The sequence below is a fragment of the Rana temporaria genome, chromosome 3 (assembly GCF_905171775.1).
Source record: "Rana temporaria chromosome 3, aRanTem1.1, whole genome shotgun sequence".
Taxonomy (NCBI): Eukaryota; Metazoa; Chordata; class Amphibia; order Anura; family Ranidae; genus Rana; species Rana temporaria.
In genome coordinates this window covers 119,421,220-119,444,132 of record NC_053491.1, presented here as the reverse complement: position 1 = coordinate 119,444,132, position 22,913 = coordinate 119,421,220, and the positions used below count along the sequence as shown (strand labels likewise).

The window sequence follows — 22,913 nt, the reverse complement described above, 5'->3', positions numbered from 1 at the left end:
TGTCGCTGTAATGATGGAAGCGCGCCTTGCATCCCATTTATATAGGCATCACCGTCCCATCATGCTCCGGCAGGTACCCACGTGGTGGGTGCCTACCCACGTGCACCCACCACGTGGGTACCTACCGGAGCATGATGGGACGGTGATGCCTATATAAATGGGATGCAAGGCGCGCTTCCATCATTACAGCGACAACAGGCGACGAGGCAACATCGGAAGAGGGGAGAAGACCAGAAGACCCTGACGCCACAGAAGACCGCGCCGGCTGCCTGTTTGAAATCGAGCTAACACACAAACATAGCAGGCAGCCAGCGCTGAAGAAGAAGGCACCGGAGAGCTGCAGAAGAACCGGGGTTCGCCGAGTCAAGAGCGGAAGAGGGGAGAAGATGGAAGAAGCCCCCCGGAGTCCGGAGAAGCCCCCCCCGGAGAGCGGAGAAGACCCCCGGAGAGCGGAAGACCCCCGGAGAGTGGAAGACCCCCGGAGAGCGGAAGAAGAAGCCCCCCCTGCTAATTGAGCTAATAACGAAGACAGGGGGGGCATCCGGAGCAGAATAATAAAATATTTTAAAAAGCCTTGTGTTGTGTGTTTATTAACTTTTACTTTTTGCCTACAGGTGAATGGATAGGGGTACGATGTACCCCATATCCGTTCACTTAGGGTGGGGGGCCGGTATCTGGGGGCCCCCTTATTTGAGGGGACTCCCAGATTCCGATAAGCCTCCGCCCGCAGACCCCGACAACCAATGGCAAGGGTTGTCGGGAAGAGGTCCTGTCCTCATCAACATGGGGATAGGGTGCTCTGAGGTGGGGGGGCCCGCAGTGCGCCCCCCTGCCCCAGAGCACCCAACCCCCCCATGTTGAGGGCACGCGGCCTGGCACGGCTCAGGAGGGGGGGGGGCGCTCGCTCGTCCCCACTCCTTTCCTGGCCGGCCGGGTAGCGTGCTTTGGATACGGGTCTGGTATGGATTGTAGGGGGACCCCCTACATCAATTTTTCGGCGTGGGGGGGTCTCCTTACAACCCATAACAGACCTAAGGGCCTGGTATGCTCCTGGGGGGGGAACCCATGCCGGTTTTTTCTTTGAAAATTGGCATGGAGTTCTCCCTCAGGAATGCATGCCGCTGTCATTTTTTTTTTTCCCGACGCAACTTTTTTAAGCCGTCGCGATCCTCAAAACTCGGCGTAACGTAACTTCGCGCATGCGCAGTACGGCCGGCGCGGGAGCGCGCCTCATTTAAATGGGACTCGCCCCATTTGAATAGGAACGCCTTGCGCCGGCGGAATTTTAGTTACACAGCCTTAAATTTCTAGATAAGTGCTTTGTGGATCAGGCACTTAGGTAGAAACTTTAAGGCAGTGTAACTTAAATGGGATTTTTTAAGTTACGCCAGGTTTTTGTGGATCTGGCCCCATGTGCTCCCAAAGTCGGAGCGTATGTTGCACTAGTGTGAATAGTGAAAATTCACACTAGTGTGAATAGTGAAAATAGTGAAAATTCCTTTAACCATTTCAATACAGGGCACTTTCACCCCTTCCTGCCCAATCCAATATTAAGCTTTCATCACTGTCGCTTTTTAAATGACAATTTCACGGTCATGCTACAGTGTATCCAAACAGAATTTTTATAATTTTGTTCCCACAAATAGAGCTTTCTTTTCGTGGTATTTGATCACCTCTGGTATTTTTATTTTCTGCTAAACAAATAGAAAACTTTGTAAACAAGAACGTTTTCTCCTTCACTGACTGGCACTGATGAGACTGCACTGATGGGCACTGATAAGGTGGCAATTATGGGCACCGATGAGGTGGCACCAATGAGGTGGCACAGATGGGAACTAATATGCAGCACTGATGGGCACTGATAGGTGGCACTGATAGGCAGCACTGATGGGCACAGATATGTAACACTGATGGGCACTGATAGGAGACAATGCTGGGCACTGAAAGGTGGCACTGATGGGCACTGATAGGCGGCACTGATGGACACTGATGTGCGGCACTGATGTACACTGATAGATGGCACTGATGGGCATCAATGATTGGCAGGCACTGGCCGGCATTAGTGATGGGCACTGATTGGCATCAATTGTGGACACTGATTGGCATCAATTGTGGGCACTGATTGGCATCCCTGGTGGCCATGGGTGGCATATCTGGTGGTCACAAGTGGTGGGCATCCCTGGTGGTCCTGGTGGCATCCCTGATGGTCCTGGGTGGGCATTCTCAGGGGGGCTGGGCTGGCTCTGGCAAATGGTAAAAATTGTTGCAGGGGATCACATTGAGGAATTACTCTGTTTTCTCTCACAGCTGTTTGGTGTGTGAGCATTAACAGAGTGTTGGCTGCAAAATGCAGCATTTGTTTTACATTTGTCATTGTTGTGTATGGTCACAGCAATCACTTGGTACAGGGCCAATTTCTTGGCTTTGTACCCTAGTCTTGTGATTTGCTATATCCAATGGACACGTGTTGTCATGTTTGTGTACACAAATTGCTCTTAGGAAGCAGCCGCCTGACAATTTCTATACAACAGCCGGCTGGCAAACTCACATCAAACTTTTATTGTGGGAAATTCCGATCGTGTGTATGCGGCATAATAGAATAGTTTTCATTCCGAAAAAAATTCACAGTTATAAGCAAACATAGTGTGATGATCACCTCTCCAGAGTAGTGCAGTGTTACTATGGTAACATTGTATTACTCTGGTCCATGGGTGCTCAACCTGTGGCCCTCCAGCTGTTGCGGAACTACAAGTCCCATCATGCCTTAGTCTTTGGGAGTCATGCTTGTAACTCTCAGCCTTGCAATCAGGGCAGCCATCAGGAATTTTGGGGTCCCCTAAGACAGCTTTAGACCTGGGCCACCCTGGGCCTGACTATCAAAATTCCCTAGGGCCCGTCCACTCGTTGTCCCACCAAATCCACCCACCGACCGCCCCACCAAGTCTCATTCCATGTCCTCCTCCTTTTCCAGTCCCATCCCCCCATCCCATGCCGTCATTGTCCTCCTCCTCCATCCCATGTCCTCCTCCTCATTCATCCCATGTCCTTCTACTCCTCCTGTACCATTCCCTCCATCCCATATCCTTTCTCCCCTCCATCCCTTGTCCTCTTCCTCCTTCAGTCCCACCCCCCATCCCATGTTTTCCTACTACTCCTCCTGTACCATCCCCCATCCCATGTTCTCCTCCTCCATCCCATGTTCTCCTCCTCATCCAGTCCCATCCCATGTCCTGCTCCTCCAGTCCCATCCCATGTACTCCTCCTCCAGTACCATCCCATGTTCTCCTCCTCCTCCATCCCATATCCTCCTCCTTCAGTCCCATCGCATGGCCTCCTCCTCCAGTCCCATCCCATGTCCTTCTCCAGTCCCATCCCATGTCCTCCTTCTCCAGTCCCATCCCATGTCCTCCTTCTCCAGTCCCATCGCATGGCATCCTCCTCCAGTCCCATCCCATGTTCTCCTCCAGTCCCATCCCATGTCCTCCTTCTCCAGTCCAATGTCCTCCTCCTCCAGTCCCATTCCATTGATGCTTGTCCTCACAGTGTTGTAACCCAACATGTCAAGTTTCATAGGCGGCGTCTCCGTTAAACTTCCCCATTGATGTCACAGTTGCTGCAGCCACAAGCCAAATGCACAGAAAATCAGAGACTACAGGTGGATTACAGGAGATAACCAGAGAGACTGTGGATAGATTACAGGAGATAACCAGAGACTGCGGATGAATTACAGGAGATAACCAGAGACTGCGGATAGATAACAGGAAATAACCAGAGACTGTGGATGGATTACAGGAGATAACCAGAGACTGCGGATGGATTACAGGAGATAACCAGTGACTACTGTGACAGGAAGTCAGGTAAATCTGTGGGTGTTGTCACAGACGGGACATACATTTCTGCCTTGTTTAGACAATACACCAATTGTTATTAGGCGTCGGCTGCGAGAAGTAGCCAGGAAAGGTCTAAGGGCGTTGAAAAACTTCAGCTGTTCAGAATGAGGCAATTAAAGCCTCTATAAGTAATCCAGAGGATTACCACTGAATTGCTGCATCCTGAGGCTTTGAGTGAAAAAGAGCAGTAGCTGAAACTCTTCTGAGGAGGTGAGGAGGAAATTGATTTTTCTGTGTGATAAAAATCAAAAGACTATTGTTTTTCTGCTGTATGACCAGCAGTGTCTGCCCAGCACTAGGCTGTGCCAGACTCCATAGATAGGTTCCTGTGTGGTGAAGATAGACGCCCCAAGGGAGGGTTTAACAGTTTAGCACAACAATGAGGCAGTGTATATGGGCGGAAACACCTACCTGGCCAGCCGGGCTCACCTCCAGCTCTCAGCGATCTGGGGACGGAGCTCTCAGCGGCCGGGGGCAGCGGCTCTCAGTGGCTGGGGGCAGGGCTCTCAGCGGCCAGGGGGCAGGACTCTTAGTGGTCAGGGGCAGGGATCTCAGCGGGCAGGGGCTCCCAGCCGCTGGGGATGGGGCTCCAAAAGATCCAGGGGAGCAGCTCCAACTTGGTTTCTCTGCTCCGAGCCTCGGAGGACATACAGGCTGCATGGTGGAGCTCTTAGCCCCACCCCTCCCTGCTGACAGAGCCTCCCTCAGTCGAGCCAATAGCCTGGGCCAGTGTTCCCTGGTGGTCGGGCGGTGTAATAGCTTGGCAGGCTCAGGCAGCACACAACACAGCTTGTGTATCAGTGCCGAGTGCGGCGATGGCGGCGCAAACAGTGCCACTAGTTAGAGCAGTGCACACATAGCTTTTTCTTCTGAATGGGCATTTGTACCGCCCCCTGCTGGAGCCGATCCAGTCTCCGGCGGGGGCCCAGGGGCCCTTTGGAATACTGGGGCCCCTTACATGTGTACTGGCTGTACCCCCCTGATGGCAGCCCTGCTTGCAATGCCTCATTGGAAAGCAAAAAAAAAATACAGCACAACGTCATGTACTGTCAGTATGTAAAATATTTAAAATTGTGAGAAAAACTTTTTTTTTTATGTCTTAATTTTCCCAAAAATTATGGCAAATAATTTTGTTTATTTATAAAAAAACAAAAAAAAAGCAGTGATTAAATGCCATCAAAAGAAAGCTCTATTTATGTGAAAATGTGAAAAAATTCTAAGAATTTCATATGATAGTGCAAAAAAATTATATTTGGTCTGGGCAGTAGTGTTAGGTAAATGGTTCGGCCCGTGCATGAGTTCGGGCTGAACATTTGCCTGTTGAGCCATTAGCCGAACACTCGAATTTGCAGGCTGCTCGCCCCGTTGAACACCCTGCAATTCACTAAGCACAGTGTATAGCTGGTTGTTAATGAAAAAAATGCCAATTAAAAAAAAAATTGAGCCCCCCCCCCCCCCAAATCCATACCACACCCTTATCTAAGCATGCAGCCTGGCAGATCAGCGCCCCCCCCCCTTGAACCATACAAGGCCACATGCTTTTAACATGGGGAGGGGGGTGGGTGCTCTGGGGAAACAAGGGGGCGCCCAGATCCCACCCCCCATGTGAAGGAGTATCGGGTACGTTGTACCCCTACCCATTTACCAAAAAGTGTACAAAAAAATTTAAACAGGAGACAACTTTTAGACAAATCCTTTATTAAAAAAAAAAAAAATAGTGACCCTCGATGTAAAACATAAAAAAAAAATGTTCCTCCTTCTGGGACAGCCACCCGCTGAATGCCTCCTCTGCCCTTTGACAGTTCTTATACAGGTAAGGACAGGGCCACCTGGCAGTGTCATCAAGTGGACTGTCCTCCTTGTCACAGACCGGTGCATGCTGGGCCCACCCTTACCCATATGAGAACTGTCAAAGCGGCAGAGGAGGTATTCGGCGGTCAGCCGTCCCGTTGTGTTTTGATTTTTCAGAGGCGGCGGGCGGTGTGATTGACGATGGATTTACATATGTTCTGTATTTTATTTTTGCTTTCATAACTGTTCTGTTCTGTAAGGAATGACAGATCGTGAGTTCCTAATAGCTAGGAACCACAATCTGTCATTTCCTCTAGGTCAGTCCCATCCCCCTACAGTTAGAAACACAATTAATCCCTTGATCGCCCCCTAGTGTTTAACCCCTTCCCTGCCAGCGACATTTTTACAGTAATCAGTGCATTTTTATAGCGCTGATCGCTGTATAAATGCCAATGGTACCAAAAATTAGCAAAAAATAAAAACCGCAGAGATGATCAAATACTACTAAAGGAAAGCTCTATTTGTGGGGAAAAAAGGACGTTTGGGCGCAGCGTCGCAGAACCGCGCAATTGTCAGTTAAAGCGATGCAGTAAACTGTTGGTAATGGATATGCAACCGCCCCTGATACCCTGTACCACCACTGCGCCAATGAAAAGTAAAGTGAACTAATAGCTGCCACTTAGTGAAAATATAATAAATGTCTGAAATTAAACCTTTTAACCATTTGGGGCCAGATCCACATACATCTGCGCCGGGCGCAGCGTATCTAAGATACGCTACGCCGCTGTAACTTACTTTTGTTTTGTTTGAATCCACAACGAATCTGCGCCGTAAGTTACGGCGGCGTAGCGTATCTGTTGCGGCGTAAGGGCCGGAATTCAAATGGAAGTGATGGGGGCGTGTTTTATGCCAATACGTCGTGACCCGACGTAAACAACGTTTTTTTTAACTGCGCATGCGCCGTCCCTGGGGGTATCCCAGTGCGCATGCTCGAAATTAAACCGGAACCAGTCAATGCTTACAACGGTGACGTCATTCTACGCAAATTCCTATTCGCGAACGACTTACGCAAACGACGCAAAAAATTCAAAATTGTACGCGGGAAGGACAGCCATACTTAATATTGAGTATGCCTCAGAACAGCAGCTTTAACTATACGCCGGAAAAAGCCGTACGCAAACGACGGAAAAAAATGCGCAGGGCCGACGTACGTTCGTGGATCGCCGTAAATAGCTAATTTGCATACTCAACACGGATTTCGACGGAAACGCCACCTAGCGGCCGCCAAAAAATTGCATCTAAGATCCGAAGGCGTACGAAGACGCGCCGCGATGCCGTCGTATCTTGTTTTGAGGACTCAAAACAAAGATACAACACGGGAATTTTGAAATTACGCCGGCGTATCAATAGATACGCCGGCGTAATTTCTTTGTGGATCTGCCCCATAAACAGGAAAATATTTGTAGCGCTAAAAATTGTGCACAATATAACAACTATAAGTGATAACAATAATTGATGTGTAGAGTGGATATTAAAAATATCACACAGTGACATGTGAAAAATGAATAGTCCATAATGCAAAAGCAAATATTAAGTCAAATCCAATTGATGAATCTTCTTATATCTTAAATCTTCCACCACACCAACGAGTATGTGACACCTCTCCCTCTGAAACCACACTCACCAGCTTTTATTGCCTCCCACTTTCGTGTTTGGCTCAGATGCTTTTTAAACCTCACAATGAGTTAACTGATAACTGGAGCTTTGCAGGCATGGGGACATGAGATGTGCGCAGGCGCAATACCGGGACCCATGTGATCCTCTTAGGGGAGAGTATAAAGGGAATGATTGACGGGCCGTACAGCCAATCCCATGAGGAAGTCAATGTGACGAAACATGTCGGGGGCATGGCTATACAGCAATCATCCATACTGACGTGTGATGTCTTAGTTGGTAGCAGTCTCAAAAATATTCCGATTGCACACCTTCCGGCAAAATGGCCAAGTAGTAAAAGGGTGCTGAAACGATCACCGGCTGGGAACCGGAAAGCAAATCATATATATATATACTCGCCAGCACACCAGGAATCATAACGTCCAAAGATTTAATGCATATCTATTATGTCAAAAAGAGCAACGTTTCGAGGCCACGCAGGACCTCTTCGTCAGGCAAAAAGATCTTTTTGCCTGACGAAGAGGTCCTGCGTGGCCTCGAAACGTTGCTCTTTTTGACATAATAGATATGCATTAAATCTTTGGACGTTATGATTCCTGGTGTGCTGGCGAGTATATATATATATTAGTTGGTAGCAGGACACTGACATCGCAATCTGGAGCTCTGGAGTGGGTGAGAGGTGTATATCGAGCGCACACTTCAGGTCCGCCGTGACTGCAGTGCACCGCTGAGCAATCATTTGCAAGTTGTTGCTGTGGTTTTTCATTTTGTGCTGGTTTTATTAGTTTGAAATGTGAGTGCAAAGATTGAAGTTTCTGTGTGATTTTAATAAATTGGTTGAAACAATATCATGCTTTTTCCTTTTTCATTTTTCACATATGGAGAGATATTGTTTTGTAACACAGCTGAATTGGATGGTCGTTTTTAACTCTTTGTGAGGCTTAAAAAGCATCTGAGCCAAACACAAAAGTGGGAGGCAATAAAAGTTGGTGAGTTCGGTTTCAGAGGGAGAGGTGTCACATACTCGTTGGTGTGGTGGAAGATTTAAGATATAAGAATAATTATCAATTGGATTTTACTTAATATTTGCTTTTGCATTATGGACTATTCATTTTTCACATGTCACCGGGTGATATTTTTAATATCCACTCTACACATCAATTACTGTTATCACTTATAGTTGTTGTTATATTGTGCACAATTTTTAGCGCTACTAATTTTCTTGTTTACACACTATATGGTTAATAGGTTTAATTTCAGACATTTATTAAAGCAATGCAGTGCCAAATCGCAAAATATGGCCTGATCATTCAGCAGCCAAATCTTCTGGGGCTGAAGTGGTTAAAAAATAAAAAAAATACAGTATCCCTTGATGTAGACTAAGGGACTCCCCAGGCATATTATTTAAAGGAATTTTAGATTTTTATTGTTGCACTTTAAGTACAATTAAAATGACTGTTGCTGAAAAAACAATTGTTTTTAAAAGAACAGAAGGAAAATGAAAATCCTCTCTGTGGGGACAAAGACAGCATTTAATATTTGACAGAGTATCTCCATAATGGGGTGCACAATAAGGCCCCTTTCACACATGCGGACCGTATGTCCGCTTTTTCATCCACCCGATCTCATTGGTGCCCGCAATGCTCCGATTCTGCAGACGGAGGAAATTTTTCCATCCGTCTGCAGAGCGAATCGGGTGAACACGGACAGATCGGTACATGTCTCTGCTGACATCCGACGCTCCATAGTAGACATGTGCACTGCCAAATAATGTGTTTGTTATTTTCGTTTTTTTATTTTTTCGTAAATTCAGGAAATTCGAAAAATAGTTTTTTTCCGTTTTTGTTTCATTCGTTTTTTTTGGAAATTCTGAAATTTCGAAAAAAAAAATTTTTTTTAGTTTTATTCGTTTTTTTGCTTTTTTCAGAAATTCGTAAATTCGGGAAATTTTCGGATTTCCAAAAAAGCAAAAAAACGGAAAAAACGAATGAAACGAAAAAAACGAATGAAACGGGAAAAAAAATAATTTTCGGAAATTCGGAAATTTACGAATTTTCGAAATTTCGAATTTTTCAATTTTCGAAATTTCGAATTTTTGACATTTCGAATTTTCGAATTTTTCAATTTTCCAAATTTAGATTTTCAAATTTTTCAATTTTCGAAATTTCGAAATACGAAAATTCGGAAATACGAAAATATTCGGAAATACGAAAATATTCGGAAATACGAAATTTCTAAATTTCGATAATTGAAAAATTCTAAATTTCGAAAAAAATTCAATTTTCGCATTTTTTAATTTTCGAATTGAAAAATTCGAAATTCGAAAATTGAAAAATTCGAAATTTTTCAATTTTCGAATTTTTCAATTTCGAATTAAAAAATTCGTAAATACGAAAAATCGGAAATTGAACAATTCGAAATGTAATTTTTTTTTCAATTTTCGGAAATACGAAAATTCGAAATTTAAGAAATTGGAAAAGTGAAAAATTCGAAATTGGAAAAGTGAAAAATTCGAAAATTGAAAAATTCGAAATCTGAAATATTCGAAAATTCGAATTTTTCAATTTTTGAAATTTCGATTTTCGAATTTCAGAATTTTCAAAACTTCGAATTTTCGTATTTCAGAAAATTGAAAAATGTTTCAAATTTCGAATTTTTTAATTTTCGAATTTCGAATTTTTTAATTTTTGAAATAAAGTAAATACGAATTCTAAATGGAAAAATTCGCAATTTGAATTTTTTTTCAATTGTCGATTTTTTCAATTTTCGAATTTCGAATTTTTCAATTTTCGAAATTCGGAAATACGAAATTTGATAAATTTGAAATTTGAAAAATTCGAAATTTGAAAAATTCGAAATTTGAAAAATTCGAAAATTCGAATTTTTCCATTTTCAAATTTTTCAATTTTCGAAATTTCGTTTTTCGATTTTCGAATTTTTCAATTTTCGAATTTTTCAATTTTCGAATTTTTCAATTTTTCACTTTTCCAATTTCCAATTTTTCAGATTTGGAATTTCCGAATTTCGAAAATTCGAAATGGAAAAATTCCAAATCTGAAAAATTCGAAATTGGAAAAGTGAAAAATTCGAAAATTGAAAAATTGAAAAATTCGAAAATTTAAAAATTCGAAAATTTAAAAATTCGAAAATTTAAAAATTCGAAAATCAAAAAACGAAATTTCGAAAATTGAAAAATTCGAAACTCGAAAATTGAAAAATTTGAAAATTCGAAAATCCGAAAACTTCGTATTTCCGAATTTCCGAAAATCCAAATTTCCGAAACTCTTAAATACGAAAATTCGGAAATAAAAAAAAATACGTAAATACGAAAATTCGTAAATACGAATTTTCGGAAATACGAAAATTCGTAAATTCGAATTTTCGGAAATACAAAAATTCGTAAATTAAAAATTTTCCAAAGTCCGAAAATGTCATAAATAAAAAAATTGTAAAATACTAAAATTCGTAATTAACGAATTTCCGAATTTTCGTAAAAAAACAAATTAGAAACAAAACGAATTGCACATGTCTACTCCATAGAGATTCATGGAGTGGCCGTTCGGTTCATGAAAGGTCCGTCCGTGTGAAAGGGGCCTTAGAATATACCACATGAGAACCAACAGTATCATCATATCAATGTAATTTAGCATAAACAACCAAATGTTAAATCTGAAAAAAACAAACAAAAAAACACCGATTAGGAGGGTTATACATTTATTAAAAAACAGCGTGACTGGAATTTTCTTATACAGTTCTGTGACATTGCATTGTCACTAATGAAATTTCTTCATGGCTTCAATATAATTTACAGTAGCATTATCATCACATGTATTCAAAACATACAAAAATATAAAGCAAGTAGTAAACAACCACAGGTTACAGCTGCTTTGTGCTTAGTACTGCACTGTACATAGAATACTGTTTTTTCTGTGCTTCCACTAATCTTGTGTCAATTCCTTTCATATTGTGCACAGACTTTTATAACCTTAGCAATCCTTATTCAAACCCCCCCCCACCCCCCGCCCCCACCCCCAGCACTACACACATACAACCACACTGGTTGAAATCAGCAGAAATAATAAAACAAAATCTTCACTTTGACATGCATGAAAAATGCATTATCTTCTATTAGCAGTTCATACTGATAGATTTGTGTGGTGTATGATATGGGGACATTATCACCTTTCTGGGGAAGGATCTGAAAGAAAAGATATGTTACAAATTAGTTCACTGGATATGTTTTTTTTTTTTTTTTAATTACAACTCCTCTGCTGATACATGCTATTAAAGCAAAAAAACAATAACAAACATGTTATACTCATCTGCTCTGTGTAGAATTTTATCACAGAGCATCCCGGATCCTGCTTTTCTCGGGTCCCCCGCCAGGGGCTCCTGGTTCCTCCCTCCTGCCCCCACAGCAAGCAGCTTACTGTGGGGGCACCCAAGCAAGCATGCTCCCAAGCCACGGTTCTGAGTGTCCAGTCACACACAGAGTCACAGCTGGGCCCGCCCCCTCAGTCTCCTGATTAGCTAATGGCTCCTGCTGTTGCCAAAAGCCAATAAGCAGTGTGAGTCCCCGGAGAGGCAAGGCTCTCTTGGACATCACTGTATTAAGAGGGGGCTCAGGTAAGTATTAGGGGGCTGATGCACACAGAAGGTTTTTTACCTTCATGCATAGAATTGAAGTGTAAACTCAACATTTTCATGTCTGGCATTATCTCTCTTTATACAGTTTACACAGTTTGTGAGTCTGTTGCAAAGTTTCTTACCTTGAGGTCAGGCTAGAAACAACAGTTTACACTTCAGGTTGGCAACGCTAAGCCATTTGCCTTGTTATAACCAGCAACATTGTTAAGGCTCGTACACACGGTCACACATCCAACAAACTTTCCCTTGGATTTTTTTCCTAATTGATTTGTCCGGTCACACCCATAGCATACACACGCTCAGACTTTTCTGCAAACGTTTCTAAAAATTACCCAACATCACATGGTTTTTCTGCTCTTTTCTGCTCTTTACCGCCACCCTTTGGTTAACTTCTGCTATTGTTGGTTAATTTTAACATTGGTTATGAGCATGTGTATTTGCACTTTGGACAAAAGTTGGTTGGCTTGCTGTACACACGATCAGACAAGGCAAGATCGGACTTTTGTTGCCGAAAAAGTTGGTCCGATGGAGCGTACACACGGTCAGACAAATGAGAAAACTTGCAGATTTTGAAGTTGGTTGGCAAAAAGTGTGACCGTGTGTATGGGGCTTTAGCCTTCCTTCAGTTGGCCACTGGGCTGCATATAGAGGGGTAGATTCACATACCTTTAGGTGGGCGTAGCGTATCTCCTATACGCTACGCCGCCGTAACTTTGAGAGGCGAGTTTGGTATTTTCAAAGATTTTGCAGCCGAAGTTACGACGGCGTAGCGTATTAGGGCCGGCGTAAGCCCGCCTAGTTCAAATGTTGAAGCTGTGGGCGTGTTTTAAGCATATTAACAGTGACCCCACGTAAATTAAGTTTCGATCGAACGGGCAATGCCTCGTCTATGGACGTATCCCAGTGCGCATGCTCCAAATGACGTCGGCAAATCGTCATGCTTTCGACGTGAACGTAAATTACGACCAGCCCCATTCACGGACGAGTTACGCAAACAACATAAAATTTAAAAAATTTGACGCGGTTCCGACGTCCATACTTAGTGAGTGAGTGAGTGAAAAACTTATATAGCGCTGCACATGCGAACTGAATCACCTCTGTGCTGCACATGCGAACTGCGCCATGTTTTTGGTGGTTTATCTTTACGCCTGAAAACCCCTTACGTAAACGGCGTATCTTTACTGCGACGGCCGGGCGTACGTTCGTGAATAGGCGTATCTAGCTGATTTACATATTCTAGGCGTAAATCAGCGTACACGCCCCTAGCGGCCAGCGTAAATATGCAGTTAAGATACGACGGCGTAGGAGACTTACGCCGGTCGTATCTTAGCAATATTTAAGCGTATCTCAGTTTGAAAATACGCTTAAATATACGACGGCAGAGGATTCGGACTTACGACGGCGTATCTACTGATACGCCCGTCGTAAGTCTTAGTGAATCTACCCCCAAGTCTGCAAGTACCATGCTGCCTTGCACACTTCTTCATTTGACCACTGGGCTGTTATTCACAAATAATAACTTGCTTAAAAAAAACTGTATACAGTGAGATTGAGATATGAATCATAATTAAAGATTTACATTTTCTTACATTTGAAGTAATATATATTTTTTATATACAGAGATGCCAGTGTATACACATTACATTAGCAAATCTAAATTCATCAGACACACATAAATCACTGAATGACTAAAATCTAAAAATCAAAACATCAAATCTTATAATATTTTATTGTGCGTGGACTCCGTGGCCTGTTTATAATATTTCAGATACAGGAGATGAAAGCAATTTAGTCACATAGCATTATAATTAATGGAAGTATGGCACGGTAATGGTCAGTTAGAGCCCCCCTCTCTACACACACACCTTCCAGAATTATGTATGTATTTGATTTTTTTCAGATGAAGGAACAACTCATATAAAAAAGTGTGAAATGTTTATGTTAGGTTACACGTTAATTATACATTCGTATAAATATTTCCTAAGGACATACTTGTCATAATCATATGTCCTTTTTATCTCATGTGATTATAGAAACTGATTCTATTGCTGTTCTGCGTTAAGCAGGAATATTTTTAGCAGATGCTGGAACAACATGAAAGACAGCTTCCATGTATTAGCAGCTAATGCACAGAACAGGGGTGGAATTAAAGTCAGTGGAGGAAATGGGATCAGTCAAACCAGAACCAGAGGCACAGGAGGACCTTAAAATGTCATTACAGAGACATGCCTTTCTTTCATGACCCAACTGCAGCGTAGACCTATGTTATCTGAAGAAAGTAATGAACTAGAGCTGCACTCATTGCTCCCAGCAAGATGCACTTGAGTGAGGTCACAGTACAATGTAGGTATTACTTTGTGGGTAGGTGTTGATAGGAGGAATTTGATATTGTTTTGACTATAGTTTTAGTTTTTTTGCACAAGCTCACCTGTTTTATTTTTACACATCTGTTCACACTTCTGCCTGGTTTTGAATCGATTACGGTTACCTCCACATCCTCCGTAAACAAATGGTCGGCAATCATCAGCTTTTAAATGGTAATACCAAAGTAATATATAATCTGAGCAAAAGCCTTCATTCATGGGTAGCTGACAGGGGTCTGTAAGGAAATAAAACATACATATATGCCTTTTTACTACATAAAATGTACAAATATGTTAAAACTAATTGACAGATTTTATCTTTGCTGGTATTTCCCCATGTGTATTTTGTTTCAAACTTTCATAAACTTGGTAAAACAGCTGTCAACTTTGAGTAATCTCACAGGGAACTCTGATTTACTAAAAGTAAGCATGATGTGATTGAAACAATTCCAACCCAGTTCAGCAAGTTCAATTCTCATCCTCATATTCTAAGCAGACTTCTCTTGGTTTTCTGGTTTGGATGTTCACAATTAACATTTTTATACTGCTTTAACGGATATTTTTTTCCTAATTGCTTCAATTGCTTTAATTGTTAAACTTCTTGTTGCCTGGTTTCCTTTGTTTTATTACTGCCATTATCAGAAAAATAAGCCTGCTGTATACAGAGTTCAATAGCTCAAGCTAAAATGTACACACTCAAGTAGATGAGTCTGAGGAAAGATTTATCCAGCTGGGTTAGAAAATTCTCTGTCATGTATAAGGCTGCATTCACACCTGAACGCTGCGTATTTTACTGCGATTTGCCACGACAAATTGCAGTGTTTTGTCCCGCGATTTGCCGCGACAAAACACGGTAAAATACGCCGCGGTAACATACACAGGAGTGGTGATCAACATTGTCGGCTATGGCCAAACGCCGAAAGCCGCCTGAAAAAAAGGTCCGGGACTTGTTTTGAGCTTCAGGCGTTTCGGCATTCGGCGTGGAGATGTGAACCATCTCCATAGCCGACAATGTAAAATCATCCCTCCAGCGTATTGCAGGCTGTAATATCGGCGGGCGTCTAGCGTGAAAGTGCCTAGGTGTGAATGCAGCTTAAGGCTTCATGCACACTGCTGCTGGTACCAGACATGTACGAGCAGTTGGGTGTTTTTTTCAGCTGCACCTGAACTTTTATTTATGTTATATAATTAGTAAATGTACACAGGGACATTTCTAGTAGTTTGTAGTAAAATGTCCCGTACACATTAAGCCTTATTGGTAACAAGCAATGTTACAAGGCAATCTGCTGCCCATGGAATTCACACACCATCAGGGATTATGATATTTTTTCCAATTATTTAAACAGGTGATTGAGCCACTTAGGTGTTAGTAATGAAGTAAGAATTAAAGAAGAATAATTATTTAACTCTTGAGAACGAATGTACAATAAAACTAAGCTAGATTATTCCTAGATAGGGAAGTCATCATGCCTTATAAAAAAATAAAAAAATGTTGTGTATGGTTTATGATATCATTGCTCTGTTGCAGATCCCTGTCAATAAACATACCACCAACATGCCGCTTCCTCCTGCGCAACTGTCCCATTAGCTCCTTATCACTTCCGTCTGGAGAGAAATAAAGTGCAGGAACTGTTATCAGTAAATTAACAACACGTTAAATATCGATCATTATATTTGCAATGAGTGCCCTTGAACACCTGCTTCCTTTATATGTATAAAAAATGATAGACATCGTTATAAAATTTAAATGGATCCAAGCTTCAGAAACAGAAAGGTTAGTCATTAGTCAAAAGAAAAACACTTGTGCACAGTATCAATGGCTTGTAATGAAGATGTAAGGGGAAATAATCCATGCAGAGTGCTTCTGTTTCTGTTGTGATCCTATTCAGTAAAGCTTGCCATTGTTACTTTTCATTTAGAAGTTTGTGGTCTTTTCCTTTTGGGGAGACCCTCGCTTTCCAGTGAAACCTTATCGCCTCATGCTCACAGCCCCCAAGGAGCCAAAGAAACATTTTTCACCTCAGTTTTTGTTCTGCTAAAAACCCTGCCAGGGAGTGGTGGACAGAGCCACCCTGTGCAAGAACCCCCAACTACTGGCCATGTTAAACCTTTTGACTGTGCACCAATTGACAGCTAGACAGAAATAAGCCAGGTCTGCAATGGGAAGAGTCCCAACACCCATTAGGCCCATTTTGTACAAATATGCCTCTCATATATTGGGATTGATTTTGCTAAAACTGGAGAGAGCAAAATCTGGTGCAGCTGTGTGTGTTAGCCAATCAGCTTCTAACTTCAGATTGTTCAATTAGGCTTTGACAATAAAACCTGCAAGCTGATTGGTTTCTGCACCAGATTTTGTACGCTCCAGTTTTAGTAAATCAACCCCACTAGCTGAAACATTAGTGCTTTCACATATTATCTAGTAAGGATTTCACTGTTTGGATAGCTTTGCAGTTGATAGGGAAATTTGTAAACCCATGTAAATATTTCGCTACCTTTGTATTTCAGCTCTGAGGTGGTACTTGTATATTCTGTGGTAGCTGCTGTCTCATTACGGTAAATATTTTCCTCTGTATTTCCAGCTGCACTATATACAGGCGCCACGGTCACCTCTTCTTCTATTGGATCAGAGTCTTCATATTCTTCATCAGGGTCTATGGACTTCACAATCAGCTGGAATTCTTTTCCTGTTAATGTGGAGGAAGTAGCAAAACGCATTTTGCATAAACAATCACATAATTTTGCATCAATGCAAAAACATTTTTTTTTTTTTACTTACTGTAAAATCTATTCTTGAAGTCCATTGAGGAACACAGTAATTTAGTGATTCCTAGACATTTGGGCTATATGCTACCTACAGAAAGGCTTGGACACTGATAACCAAAAAACATTAAGCCAGCCCCCATAAAACTGCAACCGTCATGCCTCAGTTTTGTGAACAAGCAGTACATAACAAAGAGGTCAAGGGCATGTGTTCCTCAAAGGACTTCAAAAAAAAGATTTTCCGGTAAGTACAAGTCTTTTTTTTTTTATCGTCTATAGAGGAGACACAGGAATGTAGCAATTCTTGGATATCTGTGTGGAGTAGAACAGTGGAGGGTAAGGGGGGGATCACCACAGTAACATTGCTTAGTTAGTACAGCAACCTCTCAGTTTTGTTCATTCAGCTCAGTTAAGGCATTGTCCATCCATCTTCAATCACACTGCCTGACGGACATGAAAACTAGAAAAGAATAAAAAGCTCTGCCACCATAGGAGGCGTCCTGGCGACTGCTGTCTCTTGGCTGTGACAGCTGTTATATAGGCAAGGGCAGGGCCACTTGTGACGGAACCCAGTGACCCCATCCCTGCTGATGTCATCTGGTTACATCAGCGGGTGGCCACGCCCTTGCCTTTATAAGAGCTGTCAAAGGGAAAAGACAGCAGTCGCCGGGAGGCCTCCCATGGGGGCAGAATTTTTTTTTTTTTTCTTCTATTTTTCGGGGTCCATCGGGCAGTGTGATTGACGATGAATGGACATTATGGGACACTTTTTTTTCTTTTTTAACCACTTTAATATAAGGCACTTCCCCCCTTCTTGTCCAGCACTGTTTTCAACTTTTCATCGCTGTAGCACTTTGAATGACAATTGTGCACTGTACCCAAACAATTTTGTTTTAATTTTCTTCCCACAAATAGAGCTTTCATTTGGTGGTATTTGATCTTCTCTGGGGTTTTTATTTTTTGCTAAACAAACTAAAAAAGAAATTTTTGGAAGAAAAATGTTTTTCTTAGTTTTTGTCATAAAATGTTGTTTTCTCCTTCACTGATGAGGCGGCACTGATGGGCACTGATGAGGCGGCACTGATAAGATGGTATTGATGGGCACTGATGAGGAGGCACTGGTATGTAGAATTAATGGGCACTGAGAGGCAGCACTGATATGTAGCACTGATGGGCACCGATAGTGGCACTGATGGGCACAGAGGCAGCACTGATAGGTGGCACTGATGGGCATTGCCAGGCGGCAATGTTGGGCACTGATGGACACTAATAGATGACACTGATGGGCAGCACTGATGATGAGGTTCTGACAGGTGTTACTGCTGGGCACTGATTGGCTCTGTAGTGGGCACTAATCGGCATTTTTTATTGGCACTGACAGACGTCATTGATGGTGCACTAATTGGCAGGTGATGGGCACTGATTGGAAGCTGATGGGCACATCTGATGTGGGCTGTGCTCATAATCAATGTGCTGATTATCAGCACAGACCCCCCTCTGACAGGAAGAGTCGCCGGTCGGTCTGTCAGCACAAACCGAGGAATGGCGTTTATCGGCACTTCCTGGTTCACGCAATGATTGGTCACAGCTGATCACGTGGTAAGAAGCCTCTGTCCGAGGCTCCATACCACAAATGGAGATTCAGTGTGTCAGGCTTGTTATCCTGCTGGACGTCATATGACGCCCAGTCAGGATAACAGAGCCACCGCCGGCCGTCATTCTGCTATAGGCCGAATGGGAAGTGGTTAATAAAGCAATTGTCAAAAACTGTCTATTATGATTTTTACTTTTTGCCATTTTTTTTTGTGAATGGGTAGGGGTTCAATATACCAGATACCCATTCACATGGGGGGGGTGGGATTCTGATAACCCCACAGCCCACAAATCAACATGGGGACAAGGATCTTTGGGAGTATCCCAAAGAACCACCCCTATGTTGAGGGCATGTGGCCTGGTATGGTTCAGGAGGGGGCGCTGGCTCAACCGTCCCCCCTATCCTGACCTCCAGGCTGCATAATCGGATAAACGTCTGGTATGGATTTTGGGGGGACACCATGCCAATTTCTTTTAAAACATTGGCGTGGAGTTCCCATAGGGCCTGGTATAGACTGGGGGCGGCGCCATTTTTCCCTTGATTTTTTTATCTATATTGCCGGGAGTCAGCAATACATTATAGCCGCAAGCAAGTTTAAATTAAATTTTTCCCTTTAGAAATTTAATTTTGCTGTGCCACTGTTCTATACATCACACAGATGCACCACTTTACATGCAGACTAAGGGGACCCCCAGGCACGATATTTAAATATTTTATTTTTATTGTTTCACTTTAAGCATTATTAAAATCACTGCTCCTGAAAAAAAAACCTGTAGTTTTAAAAACTTTCTTTTCATTGATATATGTCCCCTAGGGCAGTACCCGGGTCCCTATACATTTTTTTATGGCAATAACTTGCATATAAGCCTTTAAAATTAGCACTTTCGATTTTTCAGGTTTTTTTTGGCCAGAACCTCCTGTAGGTGGCAGTATAGCCCAAATGACTAAGGCCCCGTACAGACGACCGGATCGATCCGCTGCGACCGCTGCCGGGTTTCTGTCTGATGGTTGTACACACCATCAGACAGAAATCCGCGCAAAAACAATACGCAGGGTTCAAAAGCTTCCACGCATGCGTCGAATCAGTACGACGCATGCGAGGGATGGCGGTCGGTCGGACGTGTCCAGTGAGTCTGTACAGACGACCGAATACATCCGACGGACAGGTTTCCAGCAGACAGATTTCTTAGCATGCTAAGAAATTTTTATCCGCTGGAAACTGTCCGATCCGCGGGACAATTGTCCGCTCGGGCCTACACACGACTGGATCTGTCCACTGGAACTGGTCCGGCGGACCAGTTTCAGCGGATCGATCCGGTCGTGTGTACGGGGCCTAAGAATGACTACATTCCTGTCCTCAAAGGACAATATTGAAGAAGATTCAATTTATGTCAATTCACTTGTAAACAATACTGATCGAAAACTTTATTAGAAGTTGCTTAATATAAACATTTCTATGATTTACTGATGTTTGCACATCTTTATTGCTAATACTGATTTAGCAGTTTGACAATTTACTCTTCTCTACAGCACACAGAGTACATCCGTGTTTAAAACAAAGGAAAACAAATACTAAAGGAAAAAAAAGATAGTAAGAAGTAAGTAAAAGACAATAAGTAGTAAGACCAAATTGCATATATACAGTACATACAGTATATATGAACAAGAGAAGACCCAAAGAAAAGGATTGTGTTTCAAAACCTAACCTGCTAAATATTAGTAAAGAAAAATTATGGTAAAATTATACAACTAATAACAAAAGGCCATGGCTATTAATTTCCCTAAAAAAAACGGTGTATGTAAATGAATAGGAGCTGACCATTGTACGAACCCGGTCAGTCCCAACCCTCTGTTAAAGGAATCCAGATGATAATAAAGGGAAAAAGCCTAACAAACTTCTAAAAAACTGGTAAGCTGCAATATAATATTTTTTTTTGTGGGTTTAATACCGCTATAACTAGACTACAACCTCCAACTGGCTCTGTTCCCCTCTTAGCTCAAGTGAAGCACGCAAAATCCTCCATTCGACTGGTCAAAATAAAAGCCCATATTTTTAAAGGGAATGCTCTGCTTACCTCCTGTTGTGGAAATGTTATTAAGACGTATTTAATATGTATTGTCATAGTGTCTCCCAGTGTTAGTTCTCCTGCAGCCCGCTCTAAAGAGCGTACTGGGGCAGATTAACGCTGGTTGAGACCCATTTTGGTAGTGGAAAGCTTCTTGTGAATGCAGAGAAGTGTTTGAAGAGTGGGGATATGTCCGCCAGTGAAGGGCCCCTGTGCAATGGACAAACGATCGTCTGGGGGGATGTATTCACTCTACGAAGACATTATAGGTTATGGGGGGGATGTACGGTCGTGTGTCTCTGTGTGTCTGATCAGCACATATGGAGACTATGGCGTGTTCCTGCAGATAATCTCCCATCCTGAGGATTGATAGTATAATCCGGGTATGTGTTGTTCTCTAAACAATGCAGAATAAGGATTCACCCCAACAGTAAAAATGGGAGTCTCCAGCTCTCAAACATTTGTGGTTAGAAATTCCGACAGCAAATGTCCGATGGAGCATACACACGGTCAGATTTTCCGACCTCAAGCCCTGACCGCGTGTACGCGGCATTAAGACTTGATGGGTATTCTTTTAAAAGGCTGTATTTTCCATTCATGGATGTGTCTGAATGAAATATACTTGTGACAAGAAAAAAATAGTGTTTGACCTCCTTTGAGTGCAGTTTAAATGCACCTCAACAGGAGTCGGACACGCTGCACAGAAACATTGCAAGCAATGCAGATCAAAGGGAGCTTCTGAACTGCCAAGTGTACTGCTTCTGCTTAATTAAATGCAACATTGCTAACCTGCATTATAGCAGGAAATCACCAATCAACATGAGCCCTTATTGCCACTTGCATTCACCAGAGAAAACTACTGCTTATGTTTAAGATATATTTATGTCTCGCTCCTAGGAATCTTGAGGATGGAAGCCGCCTAGCCATGGGTGCGGTAGAATAGGCTGTTAATACTGGCCCTTGACTTTTCTTAATGGTTAATTCAAGGAGTTTAAGACCATCCATTTGCACTCATTCATTATTATTGTAAAAATAAATTAAAGAAAATACAGGGCACAACATGCCATTTTGTGAACTGGTAAATAGACACGATAATGTTATATTTGGTTAGGACTCACCAGGCTGGATGTGATCACTTATTCTGTGTTGGGATGCTGGTGTTGTTTGCAAAACAGCTATAGATGTGTAGAGATGAAAGTGAAAAGAAGAAAGCATGGTAAAAAGGCTAATGATCGAGATATAATATATTGTGCTATCATTTTTTTTTTGCATAGGCAAAATTACTACTGTAGATGTCATTAATTGTTTAAATATCTCATCTAAATGAGTTATATGCTTGATGTTACTGAAGCACCATATTTAATGTTCTGACATTTTCTAAATCTTCGCGCTTAAGCCTGAAAGTTGTATTTGTTACATGGCAGACAGCAGAGTGGTGTTTAAATTGTCTGGGAGTTCCAAGCAGATTAGGTAAAGAAGTGGACTCATTCAAAGGCCATGCATGTGCTAAGTAGGTGTCACTGGTGTACTGAGCACTGATACACTCATATACAGCAAAAAATACATTTTGTATGTTTGCAAAACACTGTCTACACACAAGCATGCATTCATACAGCACAATAAGAGTTAGGCTGAGTTCACACCTGAGCGTAGTACAGCGACAGCTGCTGCACCACATTTTTTTTAGCTTTTCATATTTTTTATGTAGAGCGTTTTTTGGAGCTGAACCCATCAATGCTCCAAAGAAGCTCCTGTACCAAATCTTGACACAAAGCCAGGAGCGCTTGGCGTTGTGATGTTTGCTGCAAATTTAACACATTTTGTCGCTCAACCATCGCTGCAAAATCGCACCACATTTGGAGTGCCATTAGGAATTAATAGCATCTCAAGCGTGTCCAATATTTTGCCGCAATTCTGGAATCGTGGGCAGAATTGTGCGGTTCCTGCCGCAATTCCAGTATGCTCTGGAGTGAATGGAGCCTTAGGCTTTATGGTTTTTGCCCACTTCGCAATGACCCTGCTAATATTGCCCCATTCCTTTGCTGTGAAGATAAATGGAAGCTCATAATGCATCATACCAAAGATTTTGGCATTGAAAATGACCATGCAGAAGCCATGTGAGTGC

The 22,913-nt window shown here is 42.4% G+C and overlaps 1 protein-coding gene across 7 annotated transcripts in view; it reads right to left on the bottom strand.

Annotated features, from left to right (window-relative positions):
- Positions 1-11,052: 11,052 nt before the first annotated feature.
- LOC120931668 (collagen alpha-1(VII) chain-like) overlaps positions 11,053-22,913 on the bottom strand; it is a 495,674-nt gene continuing 483,813 nt past the window's right edge. For 6 of the 7 annotated variants that reach the window (XM_040343324.1, XM_040343325.1, XM_040343318.1 and 3 more), the window contains 5 exons: positions 21,907-21,963; positions 16,861-17,052; positions 15,914-15,970; positions 14,431-14,601; positions 11,053-11,553 (listed from right to left, as the gene is read on the bottom strand). In XM_040343324.1, the coding sequence (XP_040199258.1) occupies positions 11,534-11,553; positions 14,431-14,601; positions 15,914-15,970; positions 16,861-17,052; positions 21,907-21,963 (497 nt within the window). In that variant the 3' untranslated portion in view covers positions 11,053-11,533. The remainder of the gene's footprint in view (positions 11,554-14,430; positions 14,602-15,913; positions 15,971-16,860; positions 17,053-21,906; positions 21,964-22,913) is intronic. The other variant, XM_040343323.1, reaches the window with a different exon arrangement.